The 14,883-nt window shown below is 48.9% G+C and overlaps 1 protein-coding gene across 5 annotated transcripts in view; it reads left to right on the forward strand.

The window, feature by feature from the left end:
- Positions 1-14,883, forward strand: part of GRB10 (growth factor receptor bound protein 10) — an 848,605-nt gene that overhangs the window by 804,509 nt on the left and 29,213 nt on the right. For all 5 annotated transcript variants that reach the window (XM_069613407.1, XM_069613409.1, XM_069613406.1 and 2 more), the window contains one exon: positions 10,663-10,729. In XM_069613407.1, the coding sequence (XP_069469508.1) occupies positions 10,663-10,729 (67 nt within the window). The remainder of the gene's footprint in view (positions 1-10,662; positions 10,730-14,883) is intronic.

The raw sequence follows: 14,883 nt of genomic DNA on the forward strand, positions 1-14,883 counted from the left end.
GTGAAGCCGCTTAACATTATGCAGACGAATGTATGCTAATTGCAACAAAGCATGTTCACCTGCAATTAAAGTTTGGTCCATCAATGTGTGGTTTAATGCTTACAAATAAATTGGGGTTCACCATAGGCATTATACATGTATAAATGACATGGACAGCAAAATAAAGAGCTTAAGCTTAGCTGAGGAAAGCGGCGACAATGCATTAATTTTGCCCAAATTAGTAAAATAGCTTCCCAGATCACATTCTAGCATTGTCACCTGTTGGAGCATATTGGGTGTTTTCATGATCACTTCACTTTAGTGGATGTGGGGGGAGCGAGGAAGAAGCGCTTTGAGCTTGAGGGTCTGGTTGGCAGGTTTGATCCGTAGTGCTACAACTGAGCACGCTTTACTCTGGTCTAGCAGTTCAAAATTGTAAGGATTGGGTATGCACAAAGATGAAAGAAGCTTTACATTAACAGTCCACTGCTTTAGATGTACAATTACTTGTACAACTGCGATGGTGCATGAATTCTCCAAGCAAACTGCAGCACATTCACAAGCGTACTTACGCCCCGTCCCCTTTCCTCCCTACTGCATGGGCGTCCCTTGCAAGGGACGGGAGACGGACCCTTCTACACCAGAAAAAAACCTTCTTCCCCCTTTAAATTTCGAGGTGTGCGGCCCTGGGAGCATGCGCTGCTTGGCTCTGGCGCCACACCCCAGTCCCCTTTTGTGTTGACGAATGGGCCGAATTCACCAGTGCTCCTTGGTTTGGTTTACCATGTAATTCCACGCAAAGATACTTGTTTTGTCTTTTTATCATTCAGGTACTCTGTCCTCGGGCGTCGCGCTCCTCCTCGGCGCATGCTGACTTCTACAGGTTTCAGCAGGTGTCCATCCTGCGACTGGCTCTTTAAGCTTCAGACCCCCACGCTCTTTGCCTATGTTGCCTTGGCTCAGACCACGGCTGGCAAGCTTGTACCGCATGCGACGCGCTCTCCTCAGTTTCTGAACAGACTAGCCAGGTGGAGGGAGCTCTCCCAGAGGTCGCCTACAGAGGACCTGAAGGACTTAGTTTATCATCGATCCAAGCCCAAGGTAGGGCCACACTTTACCCTGCGCACCCTGCAAGGGAGACTCCTTCCCAAGATCTCGCCCATGCAGGAGTGACTGCTCTGGTGCTCATACCAGCACGAGTACCGAGGCTAATTCAGGGGGTCAGTGGATCCTCCCGGTGACGGTGCTGAGGGACCGCAAGGTTCTTTTACCAGGTCTTCACCCGAGGGTCCATGCCCTATTACTGGCAACATGTCCGAGGGGGCACCTATACGCAGTAATACCGGCAGATCCACCGAGGGCGAAACGCCTACCAGGCCTTGGCCTGAGGAACAGGTTAGGCCTCATGATCCACACTCAAGAGTCCTGGACGAGGCTGGGCCCAGTGAGCCAAGCAGCACGACGCAGGCACATGGAAGGCAGCTTGACAAGATGGCCGCCATGCCAGACATGAGGGACACACGCCAGATACCGCACCAAGGAAGGGAGCAGGTGGAGGAACAAGTGTCTAGGTGGGACTGGTGCCAACCAGGTACGTGGCCTACAGCCTATCCTTCGCTTGCGCAGGGAAGGTTTCCGCTGCGTCCGTATGGGTAGGTCATGCAACGGCTCCAGCAGCCGCCCGCTACCCATCAATATCGCCTAGCACCCATCTGGCCTGCGAGTATAGGTTTTTTGAAAGATTCCTCAGGCTCATGAAATCTCCTCGGATGGGGGTCCTCATCAGGGACGCCATCAGGGACGTGCTCCCGCCAGTGGCTCAGGTGCTGCAGGCCCTGGTACAGGCGTGCCTGTGCAGCATCTGCCGCCCGCTCTGGCACCCCAACCGATGGTGCAGGTGGTTACGTAGAGCCTCCCCGCAGCCTCCGACCCCCACACCCCAGACTACGGCTCCCAAAACTCCTCAGCCGGTGCCGGACCTGCAGGTGGACGGATGAGGAAGAGGACCCTGATACACTGTCAACCAAGGCCTTCCACAAACGTCTTACAGGGCTGGCAGAGTAGATGGACCTTGCTCAACCTGAGGTTGAGCAGCCAGCAGAGGGGGTCCTCACTGAAGTCATAACGCTACGTCCTGCAGCAAGAACGGGGATCCCGATGCAGAAGGACGTGGTCTCCTTTAAAAAGGCCTGGCTCAAGCCCCACCCGGTCCAGCTGGTCAATGCCTGGATGCGAAGTACAGGCAAATGGAGGGTGATACTCTTGTTGTTGACCCATTCTCAGCCACACTCTTTGGTGATTGCTGCAACATCAGTATACTCCAAGCCTCAGTCATCCTAGTCTGAGACACTGCTAGGCAAGGAGAAGATCTTGGAGGCGTACAGCAAGAAGCTGTATTCCAACGAGCCCTGCATCTTCGTCAAGCCAACGCGGATGCCATGCCAGCAGCCGTTAACCAGAGGCTGTGGCGGGAAATTGCAGATTTCCTCCCAGAGCTTCGGCGCAGAGCCACTAGTGTTTCAAGTCGGGACTGTCAGAGGCCAGGATGGTGGCACAAGACGACATGGAGTCCACTGTGGCCCACATTGACACCTCTGGCCAGGCCATCTGCCTTGCCACGGACATGAGAAGAATGGCCCGGCTCCATGCTACTAAGTTTAAACCGGATGTCCAGGAGTGCATCTTAGACCTCCCGTAGGAGGGTGGTGACCTCTTCCACTCCACCACGGATGAGGAGTTGGATAAAAAGAAAAAAACGGCTCACAAACAGCCAAGCCTTTATCCATCCTTACAAAGACCATGCCCAAAACGTACACCCAGTCACAGCAGCGCTCGGACAAGGGGTGTACATACGGAGGGTTACGCGGTTTCCAAGAGCGGAGGTCCAAGCAGCCGGACCATTCGCTGACCCAACATCGGTGCAGGCAACAAAGTGGGAGCAGGGACTAGGGTCTTTTCCCAGTCGGCCTCCTCCCCAACAGCCTCAGAGGGAAAGAAGGCATGACATTCCCCTCTGGGTCCACATGTCTCCAGTGGGGGGGCAGGCTTGCTCTCCATGCACATTTCTGGTGCCAGAATTACATGGATCCCTGGATCCTCTTTGTAGTATCCATGGGGTACCACCTACCTATACCAGCCTCTCCTCCCTCTTCCCCTCCCACAGGTTGGGACCAACTCTTTTGGCAGAGATGTGGTCACTCGTCAAGAGCCAGGCAGTGGAGAAAGTCCCAGCCTCCCAGCGAAGCTTGGGCTTTTACTCCAGGATTTTCGCCAGTCAGAGAAAGAACCAGGCGGGCCTGAGAGTTGTGCTGGACCTTTCCTCCCTCAACCTCTCCCTACCTCTACAAAAATCCAAGATGGCATTGTGTGAGTGAGACTGGTTATGCTCCCTGGATCTGAAGGACGCGTACTTGCACGTCCCAAACTGGCAGCTTCATTGTTCTTTTCTCCGATTCAGGATCATGGGCTTCCATTTCCAATACAAGGTGCTTCCTTTCAGCCGCAACTCAGCCCCCAGGGTCCTTACCAGGCTTATGAATACTGTGGCGGCCCTCCTCAGGTCCCAGGGCCAGCACATCTACCCGTACCTCGACGACTGGCTCGTCAGGGCGACATCTCCGGAAGCGGTGCACCACACTTCCCATGATCTCATGAACACACTACATGAGCTAGATTTTTCGCTCAACCTCAAATAATTGCAGCTGCACCCTACGCCGAACTTGGTGCTCATCTGGGACACATGCTCTGAGAAAGTTTTCCCTTTAGAGGACTAGATCACGGCTATCAAGAAGGCCACAGTGCACTTCCTCAGCAGAGAAGGGACATTGCCCTGGTGATACCAACACCTACAGGGGCTCATGGCAGCGCTCCTATTGGCCGTCCCCCACACGAGACTCTGGATGATGCATCTGCACTTTGCAGCATCTTGGAACCAGGAGCGGGGCTCTCAGTCCGAGATGATCAATGATCAAAACTCCTGTCTCTTCACCTGGACCTCACGTGGTGGTCCGGGGACTGCAACCTGTGGACAGGCAAGCCTTTCAGGAAACCCACCGCACAGGTCACCATTACTATGGACTCCTCTCTCGAGGGATGGGGCACCCTGGACAACCATTGCCTCCATGGCACCTGGACCCGGCAGAAGTACATCAATTGGCTGTAACTGAAGGCCATTTGGCTGGCGCTTGGAGCCTTCCTGCTGGTTATCGAGGGCAAGATCGTCCTCCTTCAGACAACTTGACCAGCTTGTTCTATGACAACAGGCAGGGAGATACCGGATCCCCTCCATTGTGCAGACCGGCGGTCAGCATGTCGGAATGGGCCCTGGAGAGCAAAATCTACCTTCGGCTGTCTGCCTGCCAGGGGAATCCAACCTGGAGGCATACAGGCTTCGCAGACTGGGAGCAGACAACTACAACTGGCAGTTGAACGACCTAGTACTGCGGGAGATCTTCAGCAGATGGGGACACCCCCAGGTGAACCTCATTGCCTCCTGGGACAACAGAAAATGCCAACTGTCTGCCCATGGCAGGGTCAGGGCCCGGATTCCCTGAGCAATGCATTCCAGATTCGGTGGGACAGAATGACAGCATATGCCTTCCCGCCCACCACTGATACACAGGGTGATGTGCAAGATCAAGGAGTCTGGCCACCTCGGCATCATCGTAATAGCCCCGTGGTGGCCAGCCAGGCCATGGTTCTTGGAGAAGCCACCCATTTGCCTTCCACTGGGCCCAGCACATCATCTGGTGCAGCAGGGGGAATGGGGCGGGAGGGGGTGGGGTCATCCATCCCGCTCCACAGAAACTAGCCATCACAGCATGGTTCCTGAGCAGGTCACGCTCGGTCACCTCAACCTTTCCCAGGCTAATCTAGAGAGCATACAGGGTGCCAGGAGCAAATCTATCATAGCCCAGTAGAAGAGCAAGTGGACCAGGTTCTGCCACTGGGCAGACTCTAAAGCTATCAACCCCCTTGCATGTACCTTGGATGACATGCTGTCCTTCTCGGCTCACCTCGTCCATGCTGGCGTGCAGGTTGACACTTGCCGCACGTACTTGGCAGCCATTGGGGCCTACAAAAATTTGGATGAGGTCTTTTCCTCTTCCAACCCGATTGTCAAGAAGCAGTTGACTGGACTCTCCAGACTCTACCTGCCCATCAAAAGGCCACACCCCATGTGGGACCAACATAGTTCTGGGTGCCCTGGTGCACAGACCATTTGAACCAATGGTATCTGCGGACATCTGGCTGGTCACCATTAAGAAGGCCTTGCTAGTTGGCCTCACCTCGGCTCGTAGAGTCGGTGAAATTCAGGCGCTAGTCGCCTCAGAGCCCTATACGTTTCACAGGGATAAAGTAGTCCTGCGGACACACCCAGCATTCCTGCCTAAGGTGCCTTCCGCGTTCCATCTTAATGAAGAAATAGTGCTGCCTATGTTTTTTGCGTAGCCCAAAGACAAGGCAGAGAATTCTGCACTGCCTAGACATCAGGCGTGCCCTGAAATTCTACTTGGACAGGACCAATGGATTCCGCAAGTCAGACGCACTTTGTCACCTTGGTCTGAGCAAGACCGGGGTATCGGGCTCCCCGATGACTCCATAGCCCATTGGATGGTCTCGGCTATCAAAGAAGCTTACGATGGACAGCATAGGCCACTGCCAGCCAACTTGCACGCCCCTGCGGTCAGAGCCAAGGCAATGGCCATCGCATTCCAGCGGCTTGTCCCCTGGCTAGTCATAAGCAGAGCGGCCACATGGGCCACACCTTCGGCTTTCTGCAAGCACTACTGTTTGGATGCCGGCTCTAGATCAGATGCGGTTTTTGGACAGGCGGTTCTTAGAAACCTGTTTGCTTAAGGAGGATCTCCTCTCCACCCAGGGGCTACACTCAGTTGTAATCGCCCATGCAGTGTGGCGGAAAGGGGACGGGACGTAAGAGTAATTATAAGTTGCTCACCGTAGGGACTAAAATACTCTTAATCCTTAGTCCCCTTTCCTCCATACATCCCACCACCCCCCCTAATAAAACTGGTGTCATTAGGCAATGTTAGTCCATTGTCGACATGTGTATGTGGACTGAGGTGTGGTGCCGGAGGGCGGAGTCAGGGCAGCACATGCTCCGAGGGCCGCACCTCTGCACGCCTCTAAATTTAAAGGGGAAGATTATTTTCTGGTGAAAAGGGTTCAGTCTAGTGTCCCTTTGAAGGGAGGCCCATGCAGTATGGAGGAAAGTGTACTAAGGACTAGGAGTATGTTAGTCACTACGGTGAGTGACTTAAAATGTATTATTGCTACCGGAAGATCTGCTTGTTTCCAATAAGCTTTCAAGTCTAGACCCCTTGTCTAGGTTTTTGTCACTGTGGAACAAAACCTACATTCGTCTTTGCTCATTTGCACACTGCGCTAAATCCATTTCTCCCACGTTTAAAAATGCCCCTCTGAACGTCCTTTACATTGGCAGGAACTTTACACCCATGCTTAGTCCAGAATCGGGCCTTTTCATGCTGTGGTTGTCCAACTTTGGATTTCAGTCCTATACATTTTAATTGGCAACTGCAGGTGGACCTGCGTTTCAACGCTAAATGAGACTGATTCTAATTTGAAAGGTGGGAAACTTGGACCATTTCACCCACTGTGGCAATAGAATTCCCCAACTCCAATTCACCCAGCAGTTTCTTGAGCCATGCAGCCGAGTCAGCAACACACATTGGTAGCATATTTTCAAAGTCAAATAGACTCTACCTATGGTCTACTCGCTCGGGGACAATGTTTATGAAATCTTTTTGTCCCTGACAACGAACTTGTGGAGCAGGGCTTAACTATTCCACACACCTTCTTTATGTGAATATTCACCCAGACAGCAAGGTTTGTAAGCCTTACTTTGCTAGCTGGGTTTTTTATTCAAATGTTAAAATAAATCACGTCTTAAAGGTCTCTGGCTCACTTGGCATGTGCTAAAGATGCTTTTTTTTGCCTTTCCCAGTTATGCTCCAGTTTATATCTGCTGGGCAGTCACTTGGTAAAATCTACATCCCTCTATAAGCAGCATTCAATCGATGTAATCTTGAAAGGTCCTATTTGCGTCCTAAACTTCACTTAATTTTTAACAGTTGTGTACAGCTTTGAACATCTCCCACTAGTATGGGAATGAAATATAGGACCATGTAAATGTTGTTCACCTTAGTAACTACAGCACCATTGGTCACATCTTGCCTCCTTAACACCCACAAGGTAATGGGCTAATATGTCGCCCTCCATTTTTTTGACGCGCTTACACTATATATGTATGTATGTATGTATGTGTATGTATATATATATAGGTATATATATGTATATATATAGTTATGGGATATAGTATGGAGGGCAGTGGGGGATCTCACCCCGCATATGTATGTGGTGTTAAGGTGGTTTTAAAAAAGTCTGCGTTTTCTGCCGTCTGCGGAGTGATTGGATGGTGGACCACAATAAGAGTAAACTAGTGTTACATCTTGGGGAATAAGTCCTCGGAGGGCAATACTTGCACAGGAGAGTAACTTCTCTCTAATGTTGGGATTCGAAGTCCTAGTGCTCCCAGAAACAATTTTTTATTCTCCCAAAAATGTCAAAACTCAATTTGGACATTTGCAGGCTAGGCTAGCTGTGTATAAAAGTAGTCTTAGTAAAGCTGCCAGAATATCTGCTTGTGTGCTGCCATGCTCCTGATCATCCATTTCAGGAAGCCTTTTTACCGACTGCTGCCGGTGGAGATTACAATGCACCAGGGTGAGTTCCGCCAAGCAGTTGTAGCTTAATCAGTGCTTTTGCTGAAGTAGGAGGTGGAATACACCAAGGCTGATGCATGTTTACTAATTTCTCCAAAGGGATGATTGCCTATGCTTTAATAGCGCTGTTACCGGGGAGAATTGCCTTACAAAATGCAAGTGGGGTAGCTTGGCAAGTTGAATGTTGCTCAGTCACTGTAGCATGCTCATTTTGCTTCACGTGGAATCAAGCATGAGATCCGGGGGGGGGGGTATGCTGCAGAGGATAGAATGCTTAACTGCTGGAGAGCCAGGGTAGTATTTCAAATCCTATCTTGCTCATATTTAATGAGCTGAGGAGGCCAGGTGACAAACATGATGGCTACTTAAAATGTCACGTTTGAAACTAGTAGCCGCCCAGGAAGTTCCTCTCTGTTCCCAAGGTACACAGCACACCATTGCTTAATCAGAGTCCATTATCACTTGACTGTGGTGAGTGCAAACTAAGGCCTGTTGACCTCTCAAATGCAATAACAATTGGTAGCATATGCCAAAGGGACAGACTAAATCTCACCTGGAGAGAAGAAATGTTATTCTCCTGGGGTTTGTATTGCCCCCTCTGCATTTGCATGGTCTCCATAGAGACGTGCATTCCCATGGGGCTAGCGTGCGCTTGCAGGGAATGGGATATGAATGTTGATTGCAGAGGTGTAGTGGCAGAGTATGTCTTTTGGGAAGGTTATTGAATTGCCGTGCGAGTGGCTTGGGTGTCATGCGTTTACTGTTTGAGCATGAAGGTTGTAAATGGGTGTGGGGGTAGGTTAGTTGAGGGTCTGGTGGGCGACATGGAACAGTAGCCCAGTGTGGGCGCATCTGCAGTAGTGCCCTTTGGGCAAGGTACTTTGGATATGTCCCGCAGTGCCCCGTTATTGCCGGCAGAATGTGCAGTGGCTCCTTTGAGATTGGGGAAACCTGGTGGGGTGGGAGCGGAATACAGGCACTTGCAGCATTGGGCACCAAATAGACATGCATGGGAATACTTCCCGTGAGAAGACTGGGGGGGTTCCCAGGGGAGTTCCTGGTAGGGTCCCTGGGAACAACTGGGTTCAAGTTGCAAGATCTGTGACAGCCATGGGAGTTGCATTTGGCATCGGAGCAGAAGAGTAGTACACAAATTCAATCTGGCACCAAGACCGTGAAACCATTGAGATACCAGGGAGCAGAATTACAGTGCGACAAATGGCAGCAGATCCCATCCGGCAGATTCAGTGATGCACATGGGAACAGTATAGAAGGTAGAGCATACAATGGCAACAGGACAGCCTAACAAGTAAACCACCTGGTCTCACTCCACTCACACCACTGCCCTTGACACTGGAGTACAGCTACCACTTTCCTTTAACACTTTGCAGGAGGGGATGGGCTCTCGGCAGTAGATTGTCCTCTGTGTGCAGCAAGTATTCGAGTTGGCAGGTTTAGGGGGGTGGGCAGCGGGGGGGGTGGAGGTTGGCAGTCCCTTCACCTTCTTTAGTATATTGGTTGGCATACTGAGTGGGGTCTTAAACTTCAGACTTGTTCAAGTGCTGTACTCAGTAAGCCCTGCTGCGACCTTTTCACACCAGAGGTCTGAATCCCTGCTTTTATTCCAGCAGTGTCTTCAAGTTCTCCAACCCCTCCCACAACAAGACCTAAAATGTATCCCTGTACCAATGTGGCCCTAGCGTTTAGGTGGAGCCATAACCTTTTATAGAACTATGCTGAAATGCTGCAGTAGATCATTCAGTCCGCATGATGGGAGTAAGGTTGGGGGCTGCTGCGACTATGGCATTGTGACAGTGGAAAAAAAGCTCATTGGCTGTGGGAGGTTGGAAGGCATAAACCAAAACTCGCATATTTGAATGGTCTCCGGTCCCTCAATAGCTACTGGCATATGGTAGATCTTGTTGAAAGCGCTGCGCTGCGCTGGAGCTAAAGGACCACACCAAATGGCACTAAGCCAGATTGTTCCATAGCAAATGAAAATGGGATAACCCCGTAAGCAAGGAAATAAATGCTACCCACATCTGATGTAAGACCCTCTTACCCGTTTCAATGTGCACTACAGAGCAGGGTGCATCATCCTAAGGTCTGTTTCTGCCACTGCAGTTTTGTAAAGGATCCTGGATTTCCAAGCATGTTTGCAATAGTTGCCTTATTTTAGGGAGCTGAACTGACAGATGAGGGGCTGCCGACATCCTCTGCGTAAGTTGTCACCTGTCCCCACAGGGGGCTGTTCTGGAGTCAGAAGGGAACTTCCACACCCATCAACAGTTAAATGCACTAAATGTGGAAGAAACTTTCTTTCTCGAGCAAGGTGGTGTCTTCGCTGACATGTGTGCTCACATATGTAAACCTTTGCACACTTTAGTATTGTTAGCATGCAAGCTTGCTAGAACAAGGTTGCTGCTGAAAAGCAGCCACATTGTTGAGGGCTCATGTAATGGCTTTGTTGCATGCTGTGCTGCTACAGAGATGGTGAAGCATATTCAAACAAAACTAGTGTGAATTTCATAGCCTGCTATTGCTGTAACAGGATGTATAGGAGCATTCGGGTAGTAGTTCTTTCATTGAAGATTAAGCCGTCATACAATATTTTTGGAAGTGCAACCAGGCATGTGGGATCAGATAATTTGATCATAGCTTCCAAGCTGACCAAATCCTAAAAAGAAATGCTAAAAGGCACAACTCGATTAGCTTTTCCATAAACTCGGGAATTGGGCAAAGCTGCATTTGGGTAGTGCTGTGATCATTTGCAGAGATGGGTCAATTCGGCTCAGCTTGACCTCCTGGATTCAACTTTGCAAGCGTTAATTCTGAAACTAGTTTTTTGCATTCCAAAAGTTGGCCTTGTGTTTCATACTTTTATTTTTGAACAGTAACATTCTTCTAAATATTTTTGCAGAAGCGAAGTTCAAGAATGAATGTCTTGGGTAGCCAGAGTCCATTACATCCATCTGCACTCAGCACAGGTAACTGGAGCGACCAACCTGCGTTTTCCCATTTTACAATTCTTGCATGAAAATGTTGCACAATGGAAAATAGTTATCCACATGTTGCAGCAATGTTAGAATGGCCCAGCCAGTAGATTTGTTGATGGATTTCTATTTCAACATGTTTGTCATCAAAGCACCACAGTATTGCTTCTTTGAACCTGAGAAGGGAGTGTAATGTTGTGGGTGCTGGGGGATCTTTAGCTGATCGATGCACTTGGAGTGAATAATTGCAAGGTTGAAGTGTATTTCCCATCCATACAAAATCCTAGAAAGTGAGTGAATAGTGATCAAATCCCCAGTATTACAGCAAGCCACACTTACTTGTACAGTGGAGGATGGTGGACTGCTGGATGGGATTGCAAGGTGGCAAAAGCTTCACACTTCAGGTTCACCACAGGTCACGGTCCCATTCCCTCCCCCACCTAAGGTATTTGCATGACATGTGGGTATATAGACTTAATGTGTTGGCTCTGAGAGTTGTCAGTCTTCTAGTTGGACTTGTGTGTTTGGGTTCCAGAATATAATTGTTACATTGTGGTTGCAAATGGCCGAGTACGGTTTCCTTAAACGCATACATAAGTAGTTAGTCTGGTCAATCCTGCCAGCCTTCTATAGAAATGAACACAAATTCTAAGCTAATTGAGTTCTGTTTTGAGGAAATACAGTGGATCATGAAGGGTGATGAGAGGTCCTCTTGTAATTTGTATGCTAGTACCTTGGAGTGGTTTAAATATACTAGAGCATGTTGGCACTGTTGCAGTGAAGGATCTTGCACATAGTTGGCGGCCTGCATGCTAGTGATGTTTGTGTTCAGGGGGGTAACCTTCTAAAGGTGAGGGCAGGAAGCAGCAGCATCTGGAGGATGTGCATAGAAGATGGGAATAACGATAGAGAAGGGCGCTAGTACAAGGCCACATGACGGGAGAAGCAAGAGATGGAATTAGCTGGTTCTGGTAGGGGACTAACTCTTAAATAGTTGGGAACTGCAGGGGTCATTTAAAGAGGACTGGTAGTGGACGGTGCCAACAGGCATGTCGATGGTGAGAGGAAGTGGGGTGGGAGGGCTTTTGTTTGCAAAGTTAAGGTTTTTGTCAAGGAAGATCAAAGAATTGGAGGGATGCTCCAAAGAGATTAACAGTAATGAAGTCTGCTGAGTTACAAATGCAAACAGGAGGGCTATAATAGAATGGAAGGCAAGGATGAAACCGGTTTAGAAGACTTGGTCTGGTGGCAGTGAGGGAATGCTTGCTTTAGGTTGCCATAAAGGATAGGATTGCAAGTTTTGGGCGAGATTAGGAGCATTGTGGATGCCAATTTCTGAAGCCATCAGAATGCTGCAAAGTGACATCCAGTGGCAGGAATGAGATCCTCGTAGGATTGGGACTGAGGTATGGAAAGGGAAAGAAGATCTGGGAGAACCTGAAGGAAGAAATGAGGTTGCCAAGAAGTGTAGAGCACAAGACCAAGGATTGAGAATTGGTGAACACTTGAGGGGTGGCAACCAGTGTTTCACGCAATGGAAAAATATTGATCATTGGTATAAAGCAGATAAGTGTTCCGGAAACCAAGGTTGGAGTGGGTTCAAAGAGGAGTAATCCAGTGTCAAAAGCTGTAGAGACGTATAGCAGGTAAAAACGTGAGTGGGTAGAGATTGTGATTGGCAGTGGGGATAGACATGGGTCAGCAGTTTCAGTTTAGCCCAGACCACAGAATCCCAATGCAGGGGGATGAGCCAAATTATCTCAAAGGTAATTGGCGACTATGTTTAACTCTACACTCCAGGATTTTTGGAGCAGTGGGGCAGAAGATGGGCCAATAGTCGACGGGGCCGATCGTCGGCAGAGGGTTTCCTTGGGATAGGTTGGACAATGGTATCTTTGAAGTAAGTGAGGCAGAGGATTAAGAGCGCTAGGGACCGGCTAAGGATTACCTTTTGACAATTTGACTACCAAGAGTTGCATAGGTTGCATGATGGGTTGGATGGCTGGAGAATGGGCCTCAACTCTGGTGGGTATTTTTAGGGAATCTTGGCTGTAAAGTAGAAGTCAGTCATTGGCAGATAGTGAGGAGTACATAGTGGGGTTGAGGCACCTTGATTCTGAGAGTAGGGGAGTTTGAAAATAATCTAATTATTTAAGTCCGGATTGCAGCGGGACTTGGCAGCATAGAGCACCATTGTAAGTGCAAATAAGGCATTTTTATAGGCTGCAAGTTTGGGGGGTTCTCGATTGTGCAATTAACAGATGATGGTGCATTGTGGTCATATTGGCACATTTCAGTGGTGCTAGGCTGGGAGGAGGGGTTAAGTACAAGCAGGATATTTCTCAATGTTTAGAGCCAAGTTGAAGTTTTAAGGCTTGTTCCATTGACCTAGAATTGCAGGTGGGGCTAGGAGAGTCTAACCTCAGCAAGTTAGGTAGCCACACCATAGTTTCTACCTGCATTTGAAATGGGTGGAAACTGCATCTTTGAAGTGCAGGTGAGGATGTTCAGATAGGGAAGATGGAAAAACCGAATTGTCCTGGACATTGGGAAGAAGGTCGGGGTGTTTGGAGCAGAGCAAAGTAACACTGGACAGTTAGCAATATTTGTGAGATTGCCGTCTCCATGAGTACAATAGAAGGCATTGGTAGTAAGGGTGTTGAGCAATGTGCTAGGAGGCAGAACGTCAAATGGCAGAGGGGTGGAGAAGCGCCCAGTGACTAATTCGGAAATGCATATCCTTTTTAGGATGCAAAATAAAGGTGAAATGTGCCCATCACTGGGTTTATGCCGAGAATAAAGGACTTGTTTTCTGCGATTTGCATCCATTGTAGGCTTTGATCAGTTTTAATGAATCCTTTGAAGTACAAAAAGCCTTTTCTACACTTTATTTTTCTTATATAAAATAACCACAACACAGCAGTTCAAACCTTATTATCCTGGCGTGCCTCACCTTGCCTATGTCCTCTGTGCAGCACTATACACTGATGTATGGGAAAGCTTTGAATTGAGCATAACCGCTGGTAATTGATCTGGGAAGCCTAAATCTGAGGGGATCATTAACTAGCTTAATCCATGATGGCAAGGAATAGAAGTCTGGTAAATTGCTATCCTTACCGTAGTCTGGTTTCGTCTTCTATTCGCAATGATCTAGTGATGGATCTCAACATGGATTTATGGAGGGGGTGGTAAGTGGGGTGACTTCCTTTGCCTAGTATAGGGGAAACGTGCATATTAATGAGCTTTATAAAACTCGAACATAGCAAGTACGTGGCAGTGATGTACATGGGAACACTTGTTACTAGAAGGGTTTAGTGGTAGCAAACTCAAATTCTAAGGTTACGCAAACAAATTATAAAGGTTGGCATCTTATGTGATCCCATTCATGGAGGTTGGTCTCCTTTGTTTACAGCAGATCTGGGTGGGGGAGAGGGGTGGGGGGGTGGGGAGGGAAGGAGGGGAAGGCAGAGGGGGGGGTGGGTGCCGGAGTTTCGAAGTTTATGTTGAGGTATCATGAGAGTCTTAGTCCAAAACATCTGGAGGGTTAAGAAGTGCAGACCACTGCCCTAAGGTATCAGGGTGGGGGTAAAGATGTCAGTCTTATGCCCACACTACACCCCCAAATCTTTGTTTTTCTATGCAAATGTTTGGGCCATTTCGCTAAACTTTGATGGGCATTACTTTTCCTTTCAATCTGCAGTATAATTTGCAGGTTTCATCCTAGAAGCAGTGATGGCTTTTGCATGCAAGTCGATGTGTGGGAAAGTTTGGCAACAAAGCACTTTCTACTGAGATCTCTGCATTAACTCTGTGCTGCTATGGCAAGGCCATCACTGCGCCCCTCGTGTGAAATGTGCTAAAAACAGATTCTAGGTCCTGGCTTCTCATAGGGCCCGCCACATGTTTTGTACAAACTCAAATGCTTCTTTGCCACAAGTGGTGCTATCTAGGACTGCCTGTCTAGAGGGCAACATGAGTAGGCATGCTCTAGATCCTTTTCTGCTAGAGGCTGGGATCCTGCTGCGTTCGTGTCACTCTTGGCATCACTCTTCCGATAAGTCCTCATGCAGGGGTTTTTTGTGTTCAGTGCTTCTTTCTGGCAGAATTAATGATTGGAAGTGTCGAAGCACTGTAGGTGGCGTGGGTGA

The sequence above is a fragment of the Ambystoma mexicanum genome, chromosome 5p (genome assembly GCF_040938575.1).
Source record: "Ambystoma mexicanum isolate Mex_15411 chromosome 5p, UKY_AmexF1_1, whole genome shotgun sequence".
Lineage (NCBI taxonomy): Eukaryota > Metazoa > Chordata > Amphibia > Caudata > Ambystomatidae > Ambystoma > Ambystoma mexicanum.